Source organism: Epinephelus moara, chromosome 8 (assembly GCF_006386435.1).
Source record: "Epinephelus moara isolate mb chromosome 8, YSFRI_EMoa_1.0, whole genome shotgun sequence".
Taxonomy (NCBI): Eukaryota; Metazoa; Chordata; class Actinopteri; order Perciformes; family Serranidae; genus Epinephelus; species Epinephelus moara.
The window spans coordinates 42,946,778-42,963,506 of record NC_065513.1 but is presented as its reverse complement, the minus strand read 5'-3'; the positions used below and the strand labels follow the sequence as shown (position 1 = coordinate 42,963,506).

The following is a 16,729-nucleotide window of genomic DNA, read 5'->3' as shown; positions in this document are numbered from 1 at the left end:
AGCCGTTTCAAACAGCTGGTGTTCATCCGTAGCCATCTTGCAATGTTTACTGACTGATTCCGGACTTCGTCATCGCAGCGCTGTCGTCATCTGTTTAGCTCGCCTCTGGCCCGCCTATATCAGATACACCGACGTGATTGGTGCAGCTTGGCTCCAACGGCATGGGTAATGAGCATCATTACTGATTGCCAGAGTGACTCGCTGAGCAAATTCAAATTGTGCTCTCGCGAGAACTTCCTAGGAAGAGATCGATTTGTTTTTCAAAAAATTCAAAATGGCAGAAAATCTATATAAGCGGAAGTTATGTTTTCAAATTTCACATGGATTGACCAAGTCAGTGAGGAGAAAAACATGGAACACACACACACACACAGAGTTTTCATCAGTTTATAGTAAGATCACACACACACACAGAGTTTTCATCAGTTTATAGTAAGATATATTACACTAAAGTATATTTATCAGTTGGTGGCATTTGTGAAACAGTATTTATTTTTTATTTTATGGAATATAAAATTGACAAATAAAGAAATCTGAATCTCATTATATACATGATAACTATTTGAACCTTAAATGTCACACTTATCTCTAAATGTATGTTTTTATTTATTATAAAAACAAATAATGGATGAAATCAATGTCGATCAGGCAGTTTCCCTCTCAGAGGTTTAGTCTCATGATTATATATTAAGCTGATCTCCGACTGTCAGTATCTCGACTTCACACTAAAATGAACTCTCAGTTTGTGTTTGTTCTGAAGATATTATCTCCAGTTATGAGAGGTGAAGCTGTGGAAGTTTAGTTCAGTGTGATCTCTGCTCCGACCTTTGCTCCTCTTCTTCAGTGACTTCCTGTGATGTTGGCCATTCAGGAAAATCTCCTCCTCTTCTTGTGTTGTGCTCGTTGTAAATCACTGTGCATGTGAGCATCACACAGCGTTCAGTGTAAATACAGAAGCAGCTTGATCACAGGCTTTAGCGTCCTGGTGATGAATCTCTGCGCACTGACACTGCTCATTTCCATTTTTCTTTTTACCCAGTAAAGACTGATATAATTAGAGGCCAGGCCACACCGCAATTAGGGGCTCCTGGAAGCCGCTGTTGTCACGCTGTCATCTCGTCAGCGGTGGAGGACAATAAAGAGTTTCCCTGTGGACGCAGAGGTCAGTGTTCAGCGAGAGGGCAGAGAGGAAAGAGGTATTAAAGAAAGTGAGGAAAGCGAAATAAGGGATTTGAGTTGTGGGGAATCTAAAGGACAGGTACCAGGGGAGAGTTGGGGGAAACAAATTAATGTCCTTAATAAGCAATCAGAGAAATCCGAACTTGTCATTGACATGGGGAGCTAAAGGGCGAGAAGAATGAGTGAGAAAAGGAGTGAGAGAAAGAGCGTGGAGGAACAAGAGATCACGGTGTAAAAAGTGAAACGACAAGCGCCGGCGAGAAATCCGGTTAAAGCAAATCAGCGTTCTTAATAAGCAATCGGAGGAAACCCCCGAACCTTTTCATCAGCACTTCAGAGTCTCGGTGGAGGCAGAGCGGGACAAAGACAATCATGGACGGGCGTCAGAAATCTTTAGCGGATCGATGGCCTCGGGGAGTTATCTCCTTTCGGACGGTGCGGCGAATAGATTAAAGCTGCCACTGTCACTTTGTCAGGAGGAAAACGCTCAACTTTATTTTCCCCGCTGAGGAGACGGAGGCAAGGAATCTGTGTGGTCGGCAGCTTTTCAGCACTGATACTCGCTGGACTGTGGAGGCTGTCAAACTGCTGCTGCTGTTTGCTCCGCTGCTCAATTGTTCTACTGTATTCAGTCACATCTTAAAGCATCCTCCTGAGGACTGAAGGGAGCACGAGACATTCAGGACGTTTCCTTTTCTTTTCTTTCTGTTGATGATTTGAGACTCAACACAGTTCACAGCTGAGTTTCTAAACATGAACGCTGACCATAGACGAAAGTTCTGGGTTTGAGAGCACTATAACTAAATATGTTTAACATCTCTACAACATCGATAGTGACACAGTGATCAAAGTTGTTTTATAGAAGCAAAAGCTGAGATGACGACACGTTTGCTAACCTGCAGGCTGCAGTTTGTTTTATTGCTAGTTTTGGGAGTGGGAAATGGACTTAAGAGACAAAACCCAGGGCAAACACATTCTCACTCCAACCTTGTCACATATCGACGTTTGGTCATGGACTTTCCACGTCCACATATGACGTCCAAGGTACCTTGGGTGTGTTGGTTGTTGACATTCTGGCACACCGTGTCAACTTCAGCCTGTTACATGCATTGTCTGTTTTCAAAATACAGGAAATGTACAGTTTGCATACTCTTTCAAAATAATAAAATAAAATAAATTGATGTTTTTTTTTCCTTTCAACAACAAACGCACGTGGTTACGTTTAGCCAACACACGTATGAAAAGAGAACAGGGTTTGACTTTATAATCACACAGGAAGCAAACACCGGCCTCCCAGGTGAAAGTCGATGGTTGTTGGACCCATCCACCACCACTCCCACCTGCCCTACTCGCACTTTCGCCCCTTTTACTTATGGCGTTTTCTGGCTGCGTTTCCCATTGACACTGCCGGGTGCCATTACAGAATAACGGCAACTAGTCACATATCATGCCGATATGAAAGTTCAGCTTTTTTTTGCTGATGTCTGACACTGGAAGTCACTGACCAAGTGTCTGTTTTCGATGACTTTGGAGTGACATCAGGGTGGTCTATCCCAGCTGACACTGGGCAGAGGCGGGTTACACCCTGGACAGGTCACCAGACTATCACAGGGCTGACACATAGAGACAGACAACCATTCACACTCACATTCACACCTACGGACAATTTAGAGTCACCAATTAACCTGCATGTCTTTGGACTGTGGGAGGAAGCTGGAGCACCTGGAGGAAACCCACGCTGACACGGGGAGAACATGCAAACTCCACACAGAAGGGCTCTGGCTCCAGCAGGTTCAAACATGGAACCCTCTTGCTGTGAGGCGACAGTGTTAACCACTGCACCACAGTGCTGCAAACAGTTTGGTGAGACTCCAGAGAGCCAGAACTATGAGCTAAAAGAGGCTGGATGCTGTATATGGCCACAGTTGGTTCGGCACCACAAGCGGCTCTTTCTCATGATGGATCAACTGATCTGTTAATATCAAAAATCTGCACTCTGTAGAACTTTCTGAGCAGCATCAGATTCTGGGCCGGATTTAGTCGTGACAGGCGTGTTTTTGTGATCTGGTTTCATCTAAGCTGCCGTCTGGATGCTCAGACAGTAAATTTAAACAGAGCTGTTGATGGAGACTTCTTGTACATGTCTGTCTGCCTCTTTCAGGTCCCATCAATCTGTGACTGAACACAATCTGTTTACTTCCCATTCTGTCCTGTTTTATAGAACAGATTAAGATAAGAGGTGAGCTGAAGCTCCACTGATCCTTGAGGGGAAAGTGATTAAAGCTGAACTCTGTCATTTTGTCAGGACCAAACTGCTCAACATTATTTTTCCCCGCTGACAGAAGAAGAAGGAGGCGACCGGTAACAGACGCCGGCTGGTCGATAGCCAGCGGACTGCAGCCAGTCTTGTTTCAGCTCCGCTCTTTGTTCTGCTGGAGGACGGTCCTCGTGTCTGTCCTGGTGGATAAGTCGCTGTGACAGAGGAGCTTCAGAGGAGCTTTGATGTCGGTAGCTGTTGTGGTTTAGTAAATTTACAGACGGAATTACAGCAGGAACGTCCACCTTCGGGGCAGAGCACTTCAGTTCAGTCAGGGGCCTGTTTTGTTTTTCTTGCACTGCGAGAAAATTTACAAAATGAGAAATGGAAGCTCCGTCTGCTGAAAGTCGTTCCAGAGAGAATACTGCTGTTTACAAGTCTGAGAGAGGCCGCACGCACACATTTGGACAGCGCTCTGCTTTCATGTGAATACTGAAGAATACTTCAACCTGTTTTATTACATTATAACATTCACTCACATCAGTCATGTAAAGCGAAGATCTTACAGTTTCTCTCATCCTGGTTTTTATTTTTTGTTTGTAAACATCAAACTTCAACAAAATTATGGCCTATCGGACTTAAGTTGCTCACCATGTACTCTGAATATGTTTGGGCTTATCAGTGATTGTTATGAAGACCCTTAAACTTTGTGTAGAAAAAAAACTTTAGCGTGGAATTGAACTTTAGTAAAGTTTGTCATGTAAAATTGCATCTTTTTCTGGGAGGGTCTGGATACTGCTAGCATCACAAAACATCTGGTGGATCTATGATGCCACCTCACTTGTATATTATTGATATTTTTACAACACATTCTCATTCCGACCTCGTCACATATCAAGGATGTTTGGTCATTGACTTTTCACATCGTCATATGACATGCAAGGTACCCTGAGTGCTTTGTGTGATGACGTTCTGGGATGCCGTGTCAACTTCAGCCTCCTCCAACAAGAGTTAGGACAAAAGAACAGGGTTTGGCTTTACAATCATGGGAAACCAAAACCAGCCTCCCTGGTGAAAGTCGGTGGTCGTTGGACCTATCCACCACCTCACCTACTCTCCTGCCCCCTTAACTTACGTTGTTGTGCAGCTGCATTTCCCCCTGATGCCGCAGAGTGCTGTTAAACAATGACAATGACCAACCACGTATCATGCCGATGTGAAAGGACGTTTTTTGTGGGGTTTTTTATCAGTGTCTGACGCCAGTAGTCACTGACCAAGCGCCACTATTTGCCGACTTTGAAGTGAGACTGGGTTGTTTTTACTGCACATTTTCTATTCTATATTCATGTTCTTGAGTGTTGCAGGACTTTGGCGTGTTCGTACTCCTCTTAATATGTTTACTGTATTTTTTTATGTATGCACAAAAAAACAAAAACAAACTCCTTGTAAGTGAAAACCTACTCGGCAATACAACTGCCTCCACCATGCTGACCTGGAGAGTCCAAAATGAAGGAAGCTAATATTAGCAGTGATACAAAACCCTCACATATTCACTACTTCACATGCAAATTTATTTGTTATGCCACTTGGCAATGAAGCACCAGACATATTAAAAAACAGACACATTTGTCAACGAGTGCAGGCCTCGCAAAATCGAGCAGACCTGGGCAGTTGATGGAATTTACAACATGTTGAAAAACAACGTGATAATCTTCCATAGCCTCTGCAATGCTCTGTGCACATTAGAAAGGCTTTTAAAGTAAAAGGGGTTATTTTATTACGACACCAAAAGAAAAATCAATCCAAGTAACAAGTATTGCATGTGTAGCCACAGAATGACACAGCTTCTGCCACTGTCGTCAAAATACTATTAAAAACCAACCTGGTCTCATTCTGAAATCGTCGAATACCACTGCCGACACAGATGAAAAAAACATTCTTTCATGTCAGCATGATTTGTGGCGTCAGGGGGAAATGCAGCCAGACACGGCTGAACAACAACTTAAGGAGGCGGAAGTCTGAGTAGGGTGGATGGGAGGGGTGGTGGATGGGTCCAGCAACTACCGACTTTAACCTGTGAGGTCGTGCTTATTTCCCGTAAGATAGCAAAGCCAAACCCTGTTCGTCTATCCTGAACCCAACCACAGTGTTGGCCATATGTAACCACCTGCGTTTGTCGTTGAAGGAAAAAATAAATCATATCTCAACGTGGAAAGTCCATGACCAAACGTTGCTATGTGGTCGCGGCAGCCGATTGTTACTGGAGGTGCTGGGGGGGAGCTTGACTATTAATTGGAGGTGCTAAGGAGTTGTGGATATAGCCTACCAATATAAGCACGCAGAGTCCAAATCAACAAAAAATCATGCACACTGTGGAATTGGAGGGACCACCAACAACACGTCTTTATTTTAATTTTGCTGGACTGCACAATCATGAGGCAACCCTGGATATAGCAGCACCTGAGAGAGAGAGGGAGAGAGGGAGAGAGAGAGAGAGAGAGAGAGNGAGAGAGAGAGAGAGAGAGAGAGAGAGAGAGAGAGAGCGCGCACATATTTTCACGGGCCATTGCCGGCAAAGGCATCGATGATTTTATCTGCGTCCAGATCTTTGGTCCTCGTGGTGTTAATGGCCAAGATTGCCAGGTTACTGTTGCGCGTATGGCCACTGCCGTTCCTCAGGTATGTCTTCAAACGCTGGAGGCAAGAGATGCTGCGCTCGGGCAGGACCTACCTAACGTACCATAAATAATGTATTATCGTGTGCCTGATAATACATTATTTATTGTACGTTCGCTAACTGATGCATTAGCCTTTTCATAGATAGCCTATTAATAATATGACCACCAGATAATGTCACACAATTGAACAAAAACAGTTTTATTCAGTGACAGTGAAAAAATGAAATTTTGTTTGAACATTTCTTGGGGGTGCTATGCTGGGGCGCCGAAAAGGGGGGGGAAAGGAGAAGGATTCTAGGGGCCCATGATTAAGAGGGGCCCAGAGAGGCCCCTAATAAAATTATAATACTGACAAAAAAAATTATGACACTAAGTTATTAACTAACTTATAATCACAAATATATTTTATTTACAATGTACTGGTAACAATAACTTTATTTTTTTTGGAAACATTAACGCCCCCCCCCCCTCTCTATTTACATAAAATGGTTCAATCCGACTGGATCAGCTGCAGTGCACCGTAATTTGTCACAGACAGCGGGTAAGGAGGCGGAGACGGCAATATGCCTCAAAAATCAGGTAGCCAAAAATGGAAAGAAAGGAAGCTAAGAGAGGAGAAAGAAGCAAAGGGTCGACAGTATGTCACCCAGTATTTCAAAAAGCAAGGTGGGTTTGTCATGTGGTGGAAAGTTATGGAATATTAACTGTGTCCCTGGTCTATAAGCAGCTTATAGACCAGGGACACAGTTAATATTCAGAAGAAGGTGATCATTTTAGTTAGGGATGAGCAAGCAAACAACTTTTTTTGTTTGTTTGTTTTTTTGCTGAGCGAAAACTAACTAATAACTTACAAATTATGGTGAAAAGGCAGTTTCTCGCAACTCTAGAATTAAGATGAAAATATTCACAAACAAAAAAACACTTCTGGTTGCTGATAAGTAGTGTTTAACTTTTGATTTAACACTAAAAATTAAAACCCTCGGCGCGCACTGCAGCGCAAGCAGACAGATGCGTGACTCAGAGCAGCATGTGTCACTGACACCAGACTCAGAGCGCAGCGGACCGGTGGAAAATGTCACCATCAGCATATTATCTTACATCAGTAAAAATCTATTTTATCATTATTTTGAGTCACATTGTTGAAATAATTTAGTCGTCTGTGTTCAAGCAGGATAATAGGTCTCCATTCATTGCACGTCGAGCTTTCTATTTCCTTTTCGGAGTTGGTGTTGTGTTCAAGGTCCCCCCAAAAAACAGGAGAAAAAAAAAGGGCAGAATATTCGATTTTTTTTTTTTCACAATCGAATCCCGTGCCATCAAACGAAGCTTCGAAGCTTTGAATTTTTTGGGTCAGCCCTATAACGTAAACTCTACAGAGCCAGGTCCAGGATCCTCTTCAAGTTTGTCGGAGAGGAATGTGGAAATGGAGGAAGAGATTGTTCTTTTTTCACAAATGTGTTTTTCAAAAATACCATCAAAATGCATAGTTTTATGTAAAATGGCATCAAAAATTTTCAGCGGCCTCCCGGCCAGCTGTGCATACAGCCCAGTAAAAATTCTTTTCATGGGGCCCAAAATCCCTGGCAGCGCCCCTGGTGCTACGGGGGTGCTGTGGGCTTCTTTGGTTGGTTTCTACTGTGTTTATCACATTTAATTAGCAAGACCGTTGGTTAAATTGCTTCCAAATGACCATCGTTGAGTCCACACTGAGCTGCGATACAAAAAATGTGTCTCTCACCTTATCTTACTAACACCGCCTCCCTCCGTCCCTCCCTCCTCCTCCTATCTATTTAACAGCATGTTAGTCTTGTTTCAGGGCTGCTAAGTCCAATACCTCAACACAGCTTTCTCTTTGAAGCCCCCCCCAACACACACGCACACACACGCACACACACACACACATTCATACACATTTAACTGCCCCTAACCTCCCCTCCATCTCAGACTAAAAGCTCCCTCTCTTCTCTCTTTCTATTGAAAGTGACAGTGACGCTGTTTTATCAGGCCTGTCTGTGCTGCTGTGTGTGTGTGTGTGTGTGTGTGTGTGTGTGTGTGTGTGTGTTAAAGTGTGTGTATGTGTGTGTGTGTGTGTTAAAGTGTGTGTGAGATGGGAATACCCTCCCCAGACCACTTGATAGATTATTGACAGGTGGACTGTGTGTGTGTGTGTGTGTGTGTTTGTGTGTGTGTGTGTGTGTGTAATTTGTCGGTCAGGTTGTGAAGATCAGGGCAACAATTACAGCTTGCTGCTCCGCTGGGCCTCACACACACTTTATACTGTCACTGGATATTAGAGTTAACAGAGAGGTGTGTGTGTGTGTGTGTGTGTGTGTAAGTAAGTGTAGGTGTGTGTGGGTGTGGGTGTGTGTGTTGACAGATCTGAAGGTTGTGTCTGTGTGTGTCTTTGTGCTGTTTAAAGACTCAAACAGTGTTGTGTTTTTTCGACCTTCCCTACAAGCTTAAACTAATCTCTGTCTCTTATTTGTCTTTTTGTGTTTCTCCTGAATGTGTGTGTGTGTGTTTCTGTATACGTGTGTGTGTCAGGTGCGAGCGTTGCGACCGCAGCTTCACACAGGCGACTCAGCTCAGCCGCCACCAGCGACTTCCCAACGAGTGTAAACCTGTGAATGAGAGCAGCGAGTCCATCGAGGTGGATTAACACCCAGACTGTTTACTGACCGAGACCACGTCCACATTAAGACTAAATATGAAAATGCATCTTTTTGTTTTGACTCTCCGTCCACACGAAGCCGCTGATTTCCTCAATGGAATTTTTTTTTTCCCCCATAACAGATTAATCTGAAAAAGCCGACTTGATGTTTTACCAGGAGGTCATATCAAAAGCAACTTCAGCTGCAGCTGTAGTGACAGTGTGAGTGCTGCTCTCCGAGCATTCAGTCCACACCAACAGTCCCTTTTTCCAGGAGCAAAACTACGGTGGCCCAGAGAGCTCAACACACTGCAACTCAAGAAAACACATGAAAATAGACAAGCAGATTATGAAAAGGTTTTCACCAGTTTGACAGCACATGCGCAACATTTAGGAAAATACTGCAAATTGAGAAAACACAACCAAACACAGAAACACGCTGCAATATGTTTTTTTTTTCTTGTGTTTTGTTTACAGGACTAATTTTGCTCCAAAGTTGCGTAACTGCCTAGAGTTGGTTCGTGTTCTCACAGGAGCATTAAAAATGCCTTGTGTGAGAAAGCTGCTCTTGATTGGTCAGAATTTCCATGTGGGGAAAAATCAAACACTTGCAAGATAAATGTGACACTTTCTAATGTCCTGAACCTTCATTAATATCGGCCTATATTTTATCTCCAAGTGCACGTCACACACTGAGCGAGCCGCCTGTTAATGACGCTGTGGGCTAATGGGCATGTAGCTACTTCCATGTTTCAGATGATGCGTCATGTTTGTAGTCGACCAATGAAGATGAGTTTACATATCACCTTGGGTTCGTCCTTCACCTTCTCAAAATGATCCCACACTTTGGATTTCCTGCCCGACATGTTATTAACTAGCCTGTGGAAGCTAAGCAACCTTAACAAGCACCATGTAGCCTAGTTACCTGAAATCCTGAGAGCAGAGCTGATCTTCTTCCAGGAGCTGTTTATAAGTGTGTAGGCCGATCGTCCGTGGGACAGATGTAAAGCTCTGGGCAGCCCTGCACTAACATGATCAACCTTTCCGTGTTTATCAGACTGAATATTTACAGAAGAGGGAAAGATATCTGTCGGCTGTGATTGGGCCAACTAATGTTTCGACGACTTTTAGGGGGCAGCCCTATTCTGGACATAAGGGAAGAGGCTTGTTTAGTACAGAGCCCCGTAAATGTTGCAGTAAAAATGACCATTTCTGATTATGATTACAGTGTGCAGCCCTGTTTTATACTTTTAGTGTAGTTTCTGACAGCAGAAATAAAATGTGTAGATGAGAATGACTTATTTATGAAATGGTCTTTATTGTGTTGATGCTCGACAAACATTAGCTGTGAGCCACAGTTTTCTGACCAAAATACGAAGACAGAGATTCTTCTGTTTCCTGCTGTCCTGGTGTTTCAGTGTGGACGGAGGTTTTTAGGAAAACCACCTGAAAATGGAGCATTTTCACATTTAGCCGTCTCAGTGTGAACACAGTCTGACTGCTGACAGATTTGACTTTACTGACTGACTGACTGACTTCTGCAGAGAAGAGACTTTGAAGCCACATTCATCCTGCTGGAGAGAATCCTGATTCAACCAAACCAAAGATCCTTTTATTTTCCCAGCAGAGAAGAAGAACTTCAAGACGAAATAGTTGGACTCACAAACTTAAAGTTTTTTTGGACGAGGATATTTATTGGAGACTTTTTGGGGAATCCAGTCAGGTTTCCCTCCAAAGAAAACTCTTTCTTGAAACCGGGACAAAAACAATGAAATACCAAAAAATGCAGACTGATTGGTCTGTCTGTAGCTTTACTTCTCGGTTTCTCTCTTTTTCTTTTTTTCTTTCTTATTTGCAACAGCGATGCCAAAGGAGGGCGCGACCAAAGCAAACAGACTGAGAATGCACAACGAGCAACAACACGGACGTCTGAGGACGACGCTCCAGTTTTACATCACAAAATGAACAAATAAAATGACATGGAGTATGTATTGTAAAAAAAAACCAAGAAAAAAATCCCAAAAGAAAGGACAAAACAAACATAAATTATATTTATCTTCTTGCTCATATCATGCTTCGGGCACTTTTGTTTTGAAATGTTGATTATTTAATTTTTGATGTTGTCAGATGTAGAGATGGCAGAGACAGGAGGGAAATACTGAAGAGATAATGGACGTGATTTCTTATAGAAATAATCCCACAGTTCATAAAGCGTTAAATATGAACTTGACACAGCATGTGTTTAAAAATGTATTTGGGTTAAAGCCAGTTTGTTTGTTTGTTTTTTCATCTTGCTGTTTCAAACATTTCCAGGGTCAACATTTCTTACATTTCTTCTTTTTTTGATAACAGATAAAGATGACATCTGATCATCTGAGGCACAAACACCATCAGTTCCAAAAAGGGCAAAAGTTTCTGGTTTTAAAAAAATACTTTCTCATCTCTCTCTCATGATTCGTGTTTGTCTCATAGAGTATATTTGCTACGCGATTCAAGTTTGAATCCATTCACAAGCAATCTCAGATGTGTAAATAGTCCTGTGTCATTACGATACACTTTGTATTAAAACGAGTGAGGGTAAAAGCACAGTTATTATAACATGAACACCAAAAAGGTTTTTGTGCCTGAGAGTTAAAAAAGCTTTAATGATAATAATCTGTAACTTCTCTTCCCAAAGACCAACAGAGTGTTGAACCTGCTGGATGTAAATCTACAGTCCAAACCAAAACTCAAAGAGATGTTTCACTGCAGGAAAAACTGCTTTTACTTTAATCACACAAACGTCTGTACGAGTTCTGGAGCAGCATCAGTCACTGACAGTCAGGATCAGTCTATTTATTTATTTTAGAGGTGGAAAATCTGCACAACTAGAACATGTACAAGTTATGTGTAAATACTCGCTATAAAATGCGCTGCATTTGGATGGAAACTCAACTTGTGTCTTATCTGCAGCGTTGATCTACTTCTGTGATTGGCTGCTTACCTCCACAATCCAATCAGCATAAGTATCAGTTTGTCCTACAGAACCTCCACACCAACATGTTTCTTGTTTATTGGACTCTTTGACTATTTAACAATTTTCATACACTCTGTCTAATTTTGTGAACTTATTTCATTTGCAGTTCTGCCAGTACTTTTAAACAGATGCAACTATCAGTCAATATATAAAAGTCTGCAGATGAATTCTGAAGTTACAACCAGGAAAATGGAAGCAATTCATAAAAATAAAAATAACCTATTGTTAACCTGTGTTTCCATGTCTTCCATACGTTTACGTGCACAGTGAAGTCGAGCTACAGTTATAGTTCGAGAGGGGAATCGATTTATTGAGCCAAGTATGTCCGACTCCTCTATGATAGGTGCAGATATGCCTCCTCTCAGCTTGTTAGTTTTGGACCTTTTTCCTGTTGACCTATTACGTCACAGACCAAACAATCACCATTCTGTATCTCCTCGTCCGTCCAAAAAGTCACGGCTCTGGATGTAGATTTCTCCATGTTGTTACCGGCTTCTTCTTCTCTTACACATTTAATGCTATTGGACTTCCGGGTCAAAGCCCGGGGCGGAAACTGTGGAGCATGCTCAGAAATCCTCTGCCAGTTTGGGTCTGATTGACTGTATACATGCAGGAGGAATTCAACTCCCAATCATGCACAAATTCACTTCAGTAAGATTTCAGTCAGACAAACATGTTTACATGTATTTTCAAAGTCCAGTTTTAGTCGGACTGACACAATAAATCAATTTTCTCTGATGTCATGTAAACGTACTGAGTGACAAAGTAGTTTCACATTTTCACAGATGGAGAGTTTATTCCCAAAACTTCATGTGTTAGCTGCAGATCATCAAGTGTTGCATAATAAAACATGTTCCTATATTTCAAATTTATCAGGTTTATCTCCATTTATAGTAAACCTCTTCAACTGTGTGATGTGATAATAAATCCTAAAGTCTGGGAGGTGTTGGCAGCTCTACAGGACAGAACAACTGCTCGTCAAACTCTTACAGACCTGTTCATGTTACCAAAAGTAAAAGCGGTTTGCACCTCACTGAGACATCTCTTTATTCAGAATGCAGATTGATCCAATGCTGTAAATATAGAAAAATACAAACTATGGGGATTTTTATATGATGGATCAAAGGGAGGTGAAATTATTGGACTAAAACACAAAGGTGAATACGAACCAGAGCTCTGAGCAAATTCACTTTATGTTGACATCTGTCGGGATCCAAAATATGATTAGAGACTAAAAGTCCTTCAGCAGTCACTAGTTTGAAAGAAAAATAACCCAAATTACAAGAAAAGTAAGTAAGTAGTAATTAGTTTTTGGAAATGTAGACATTCGCGGACTGAGGTAGAAGTACCCAAAGTAGCCTCAAGGAACTTGTTTTAAAAAGTTTATTTTTAAATCCAATCTTCCTTTAAGACCCACCTTGGAAACAGGTCTCTAAATTTACATTCATCTGTTCTTCAGGTGACAATTTAAATCCCAAACAGAAATTGAATGTCAAGTTATCAATTGGAAATCTTGAACAAACAGTAATTGATTCGCAGCATTACTTTATCCACAATTGGTTGGAAATATAAAACATTTTTCTGGAAGAAATCAGCGTCTCGGATCAGCTGAACACAAACTGAGTCTTGCTCTGACGTTCTGATGATGATAATCATTTCCTCTGTAATATGACTGACAGAATTTGATGGAAAACAAAACCAGTCATGCCAAACAGACTCTTATGGCTCCATTTTGACTTGATCTTGTTTGCATGATTTCTCTGACACCCCCCCCCCCCCCCCTTTTTTTTTTTAACGAATGACAAAATGAGATCAAAAACCAAAAAGATGTTGTTCCATAGGAAATAAAGCTGAAATCCAGTTTTGATTCTTATCAGTTATTCTCTCTGTGGTTTTATTGTTCGACAATATTTGTCCACGACACCTTACAGATGATACATTGATCAACACATATTTTTCCTGTGAAACAGTTTCACTCTTCTCTAGAAATTAACAAAAACCTTTGATAAGAATTTTGACATTGACGAAAAAATAAATACAAATACAAAGTGAAACGTGCCTCAACTTTTCAAGTGATTTATACCAGTTAAGACTGAAAACTACAATGAAGTCGCAGTTTGGATAATTAACTCATAATATTATGGGATAAATTAGATTTTTCAAGAAAAACATTTGTAACGTTTCAAGTAAAAAGTCGTTAGATATTGGGACAAAAGTCATATGAGAATATCCTTTGAGTCGTACGTTATCTTTATAAATTGATCAGATTACATGCCCATGTTTTAGCATTTCCTGACAGTCTATGGGCTCGACTGACTTTATTCTCATTTAATTATGACTTTATTCTTATGATTACAACTCCTCGTAATGTTACTTTTTTCTTGAGATAATCTGACTTCATTCTCATTAAATCATGATTTTAAACTCGTAAAATGTTTGTAATTATAACTTTATTGTCATATCAATGACTTTACTCTTGTAATTTTACAACTTATTTTCTAGAAGTATTTTGACTTTATTCTCATTACATTATGACTTTATTCGTACAGTATTAAAAAATTCTTAAAATTACAACTTTATTCTCATAATTATAAGTCCTTTTAAGATAACGTTTTCTTCTTGTAATATTCTGACTTATTTCTCATTAAATCATGACTTTATTGTCGTAATAATGACTTAATTCTCTGATAGTGACTGTATTCTCAATATTATGACTTTCTTGTAATCACACAACTTTTTTTCTTAAAATATTCTGACTTTATTCTCATTATATTACAACTTCATTCTCCCAATTTTACAACTTTTTTTTTTTTTTTTTTTAGAAATTTTGACTTAATTCTCGTATTTACAACTTTACCATTGTAATGATTTTTTTTTTGTCAAATTTACAATTTATTCTCGTAATATTATGTCTTTTCTCTAAATTGCCTTTAATGCTTGTAATTATGACTTCTTTGTAGTAATATACTTTCTTCTCTTATTTACAACTTTATCCTTGTAAAATTAGGACTTTTTTCTGTGCTCAAAACTACAACATAATTCTCATAATTATGTTTTTATTTTTATATATTATGACTTTATTCTTTAAATCTTTCCCCCCTCAGTGTGGTCCTAATAATCGTTGTAAAAAATGATTCAATGCAAAGGAAACTTAAAGATCAAGGCAGGCATTATTCAGTATTTTTTTTTTAACAATAATTACTTGTCAGCTGTTGCTTAACCGTGACTGGTGCATTTAGAAAAGGGGGTGTGGCTTCAAATCTCCTGAAATTATCACTTAAATGTGTTTCAAGCTCAACCAGTAATTTATCTTTATATCAGCTGCCACACAGAAAGTTTAGTGACCGATCAACAGCTGACTCTACTTTCTGCTCATAACACACACACACACACACACACAGCCCCACCTTGACCTCAGCTCCAACAGTTTGCAAACACAAACTGGACTTTCCACTTTCCAGTCTGATTTCGGAGATTATTCCTGCGAGGATTCGACAAATTCACCAAAACAAACACAGTCCGAGTTTTTAAACATCAATCACAGCTGTTTTTTTTCACCGTGGGAACCGGATCCAAACCTCCAGGCCAAACAAATGATCACACAACCTAAAGGTTCATGCCTTTTTCTTTTTTTCTGTCCGACAAACGTGAATGAGTCCAGATTAGATTACATGTAATGAGATTATGGAAGTGGTAGTTTTAATTAGAAGCAGTTAGTGTGAAAGAACAAAAACAGATTGAGGGAAACTGCTGACTGAGAGCGAGGAGGAAAAACAGGGGTTATAACTGTTTTGAGTTTTATTTATTTGAACAAGTTAAAATTGAAAAAAGACATAGAGACAATATCTGATTCTTAACCTCCACCTAAATAATAAAAAACATCTTCACAATGTGATAGTTATACTTGGATTGTGTAACAAATAAAACACTTGGAAGCAGCAAAAGAAAAAATAAATAATTGTTGATCATAGTTGTAGAAAAACAGGACTGACGTGACTGCAGGGACGCTGAGTGTAATCAGGTTAGAAATAATGGAACTGAAGAAGGTTTCTGTAAACAAACAATAGCTTGATGATATTTTAGTGAAAAGTTACTTTGGCATAATGTGCCTATTGTGAAAAATCTAAAGTCAAATATCAGTAAAAATGTCCTCAGTGTCTAAAGTGCAAATAGACATTGTGAAGAAATCCCTTTTAGAATGTTTAAAGTGATGAAAGTCCACCAAATTAGATACAAATAAAACTATGAAAACTGATCTTTTTTAGCCACTTGAAGGCAGCAGAAATAAGCTCCGACCTTTGACATACAAGTTGATATGCTGACTTTGTTAGCAAATCAGTAACAGAGCAGCACGATAACTCATTAGGAGACTTTAGACCCTTTAACCCTTCCTGTTGAAGGTGGGATTTGTACTGTTTTTTCTAATATTGTACATCATGTTAAATAAACCTTTACTGATTGCCTGAGGGAGTATTCGGTTGTTGCAGCAGCAGATTGGAAATAATTACAGACAAATTAAGTAAAAAAAAAATAAAAAAAATAATACAATAATAATAGAATAAAAACAAGACTGCAAAAGAACATTTGGAGACAGAAATTAAAAGCTTTCTAATCTAAATGACAAGGTCCAGTGACAGTGGTATGAGTCAGTTGAATTTAAGAAGTTACCTGTAACTACAGCTGTCAGATAAAAGAAAAAAACCCAAATATTTTTCCTACTGAAATGTGACACAAGAAAAGTAGAATTTCTCCCAAAATAGAAATCAAGTAAAGAAGGCAAACCTTTAAACTGAGGTCAGAGTATTTTTATCAACTGTGACGGCGACAAGAGAGAAAAGAATATTATACAGAAACAGGACATTAGTAATAACAGTGTTAGTCAGGTATCAGTGAAGTTCATTGGCTTTACCGCAGTGTGTGTGTGTGTGTGTGTGTGTATGTGTGTGTGT

General features: G+C 40.0%; 1 protein-coding gene across 2 annotated transcripts in view; it reads left to right on the top strand.

Annotated features, from left to right (window-relative positions):
* The window catches only part of prdm6 (PR domain containing 6), a 189,385-nt gene extending 175,829 nt beyond the window's left edge, over positions 1 to 13,556 (top strand). For both annotated transcript variants that reach the window (XM_050052123.1, XM_050052124.1), the window contains exon 9: positions 8,659 to 13,556. In XM_050052123.1, the coding sequence (XP_049908080.1) occupies positions 8,659 to 8,773 (115 nt within the window). In that variant the 3' untranslated portion in view covers positions 8,774 to 13,556. The remainder of the gene's footprint in view (positions 1 to 8,658) is intronic.
* Positions 13,557 to 16,729: the final 3,173 nt, after the last annotated feature.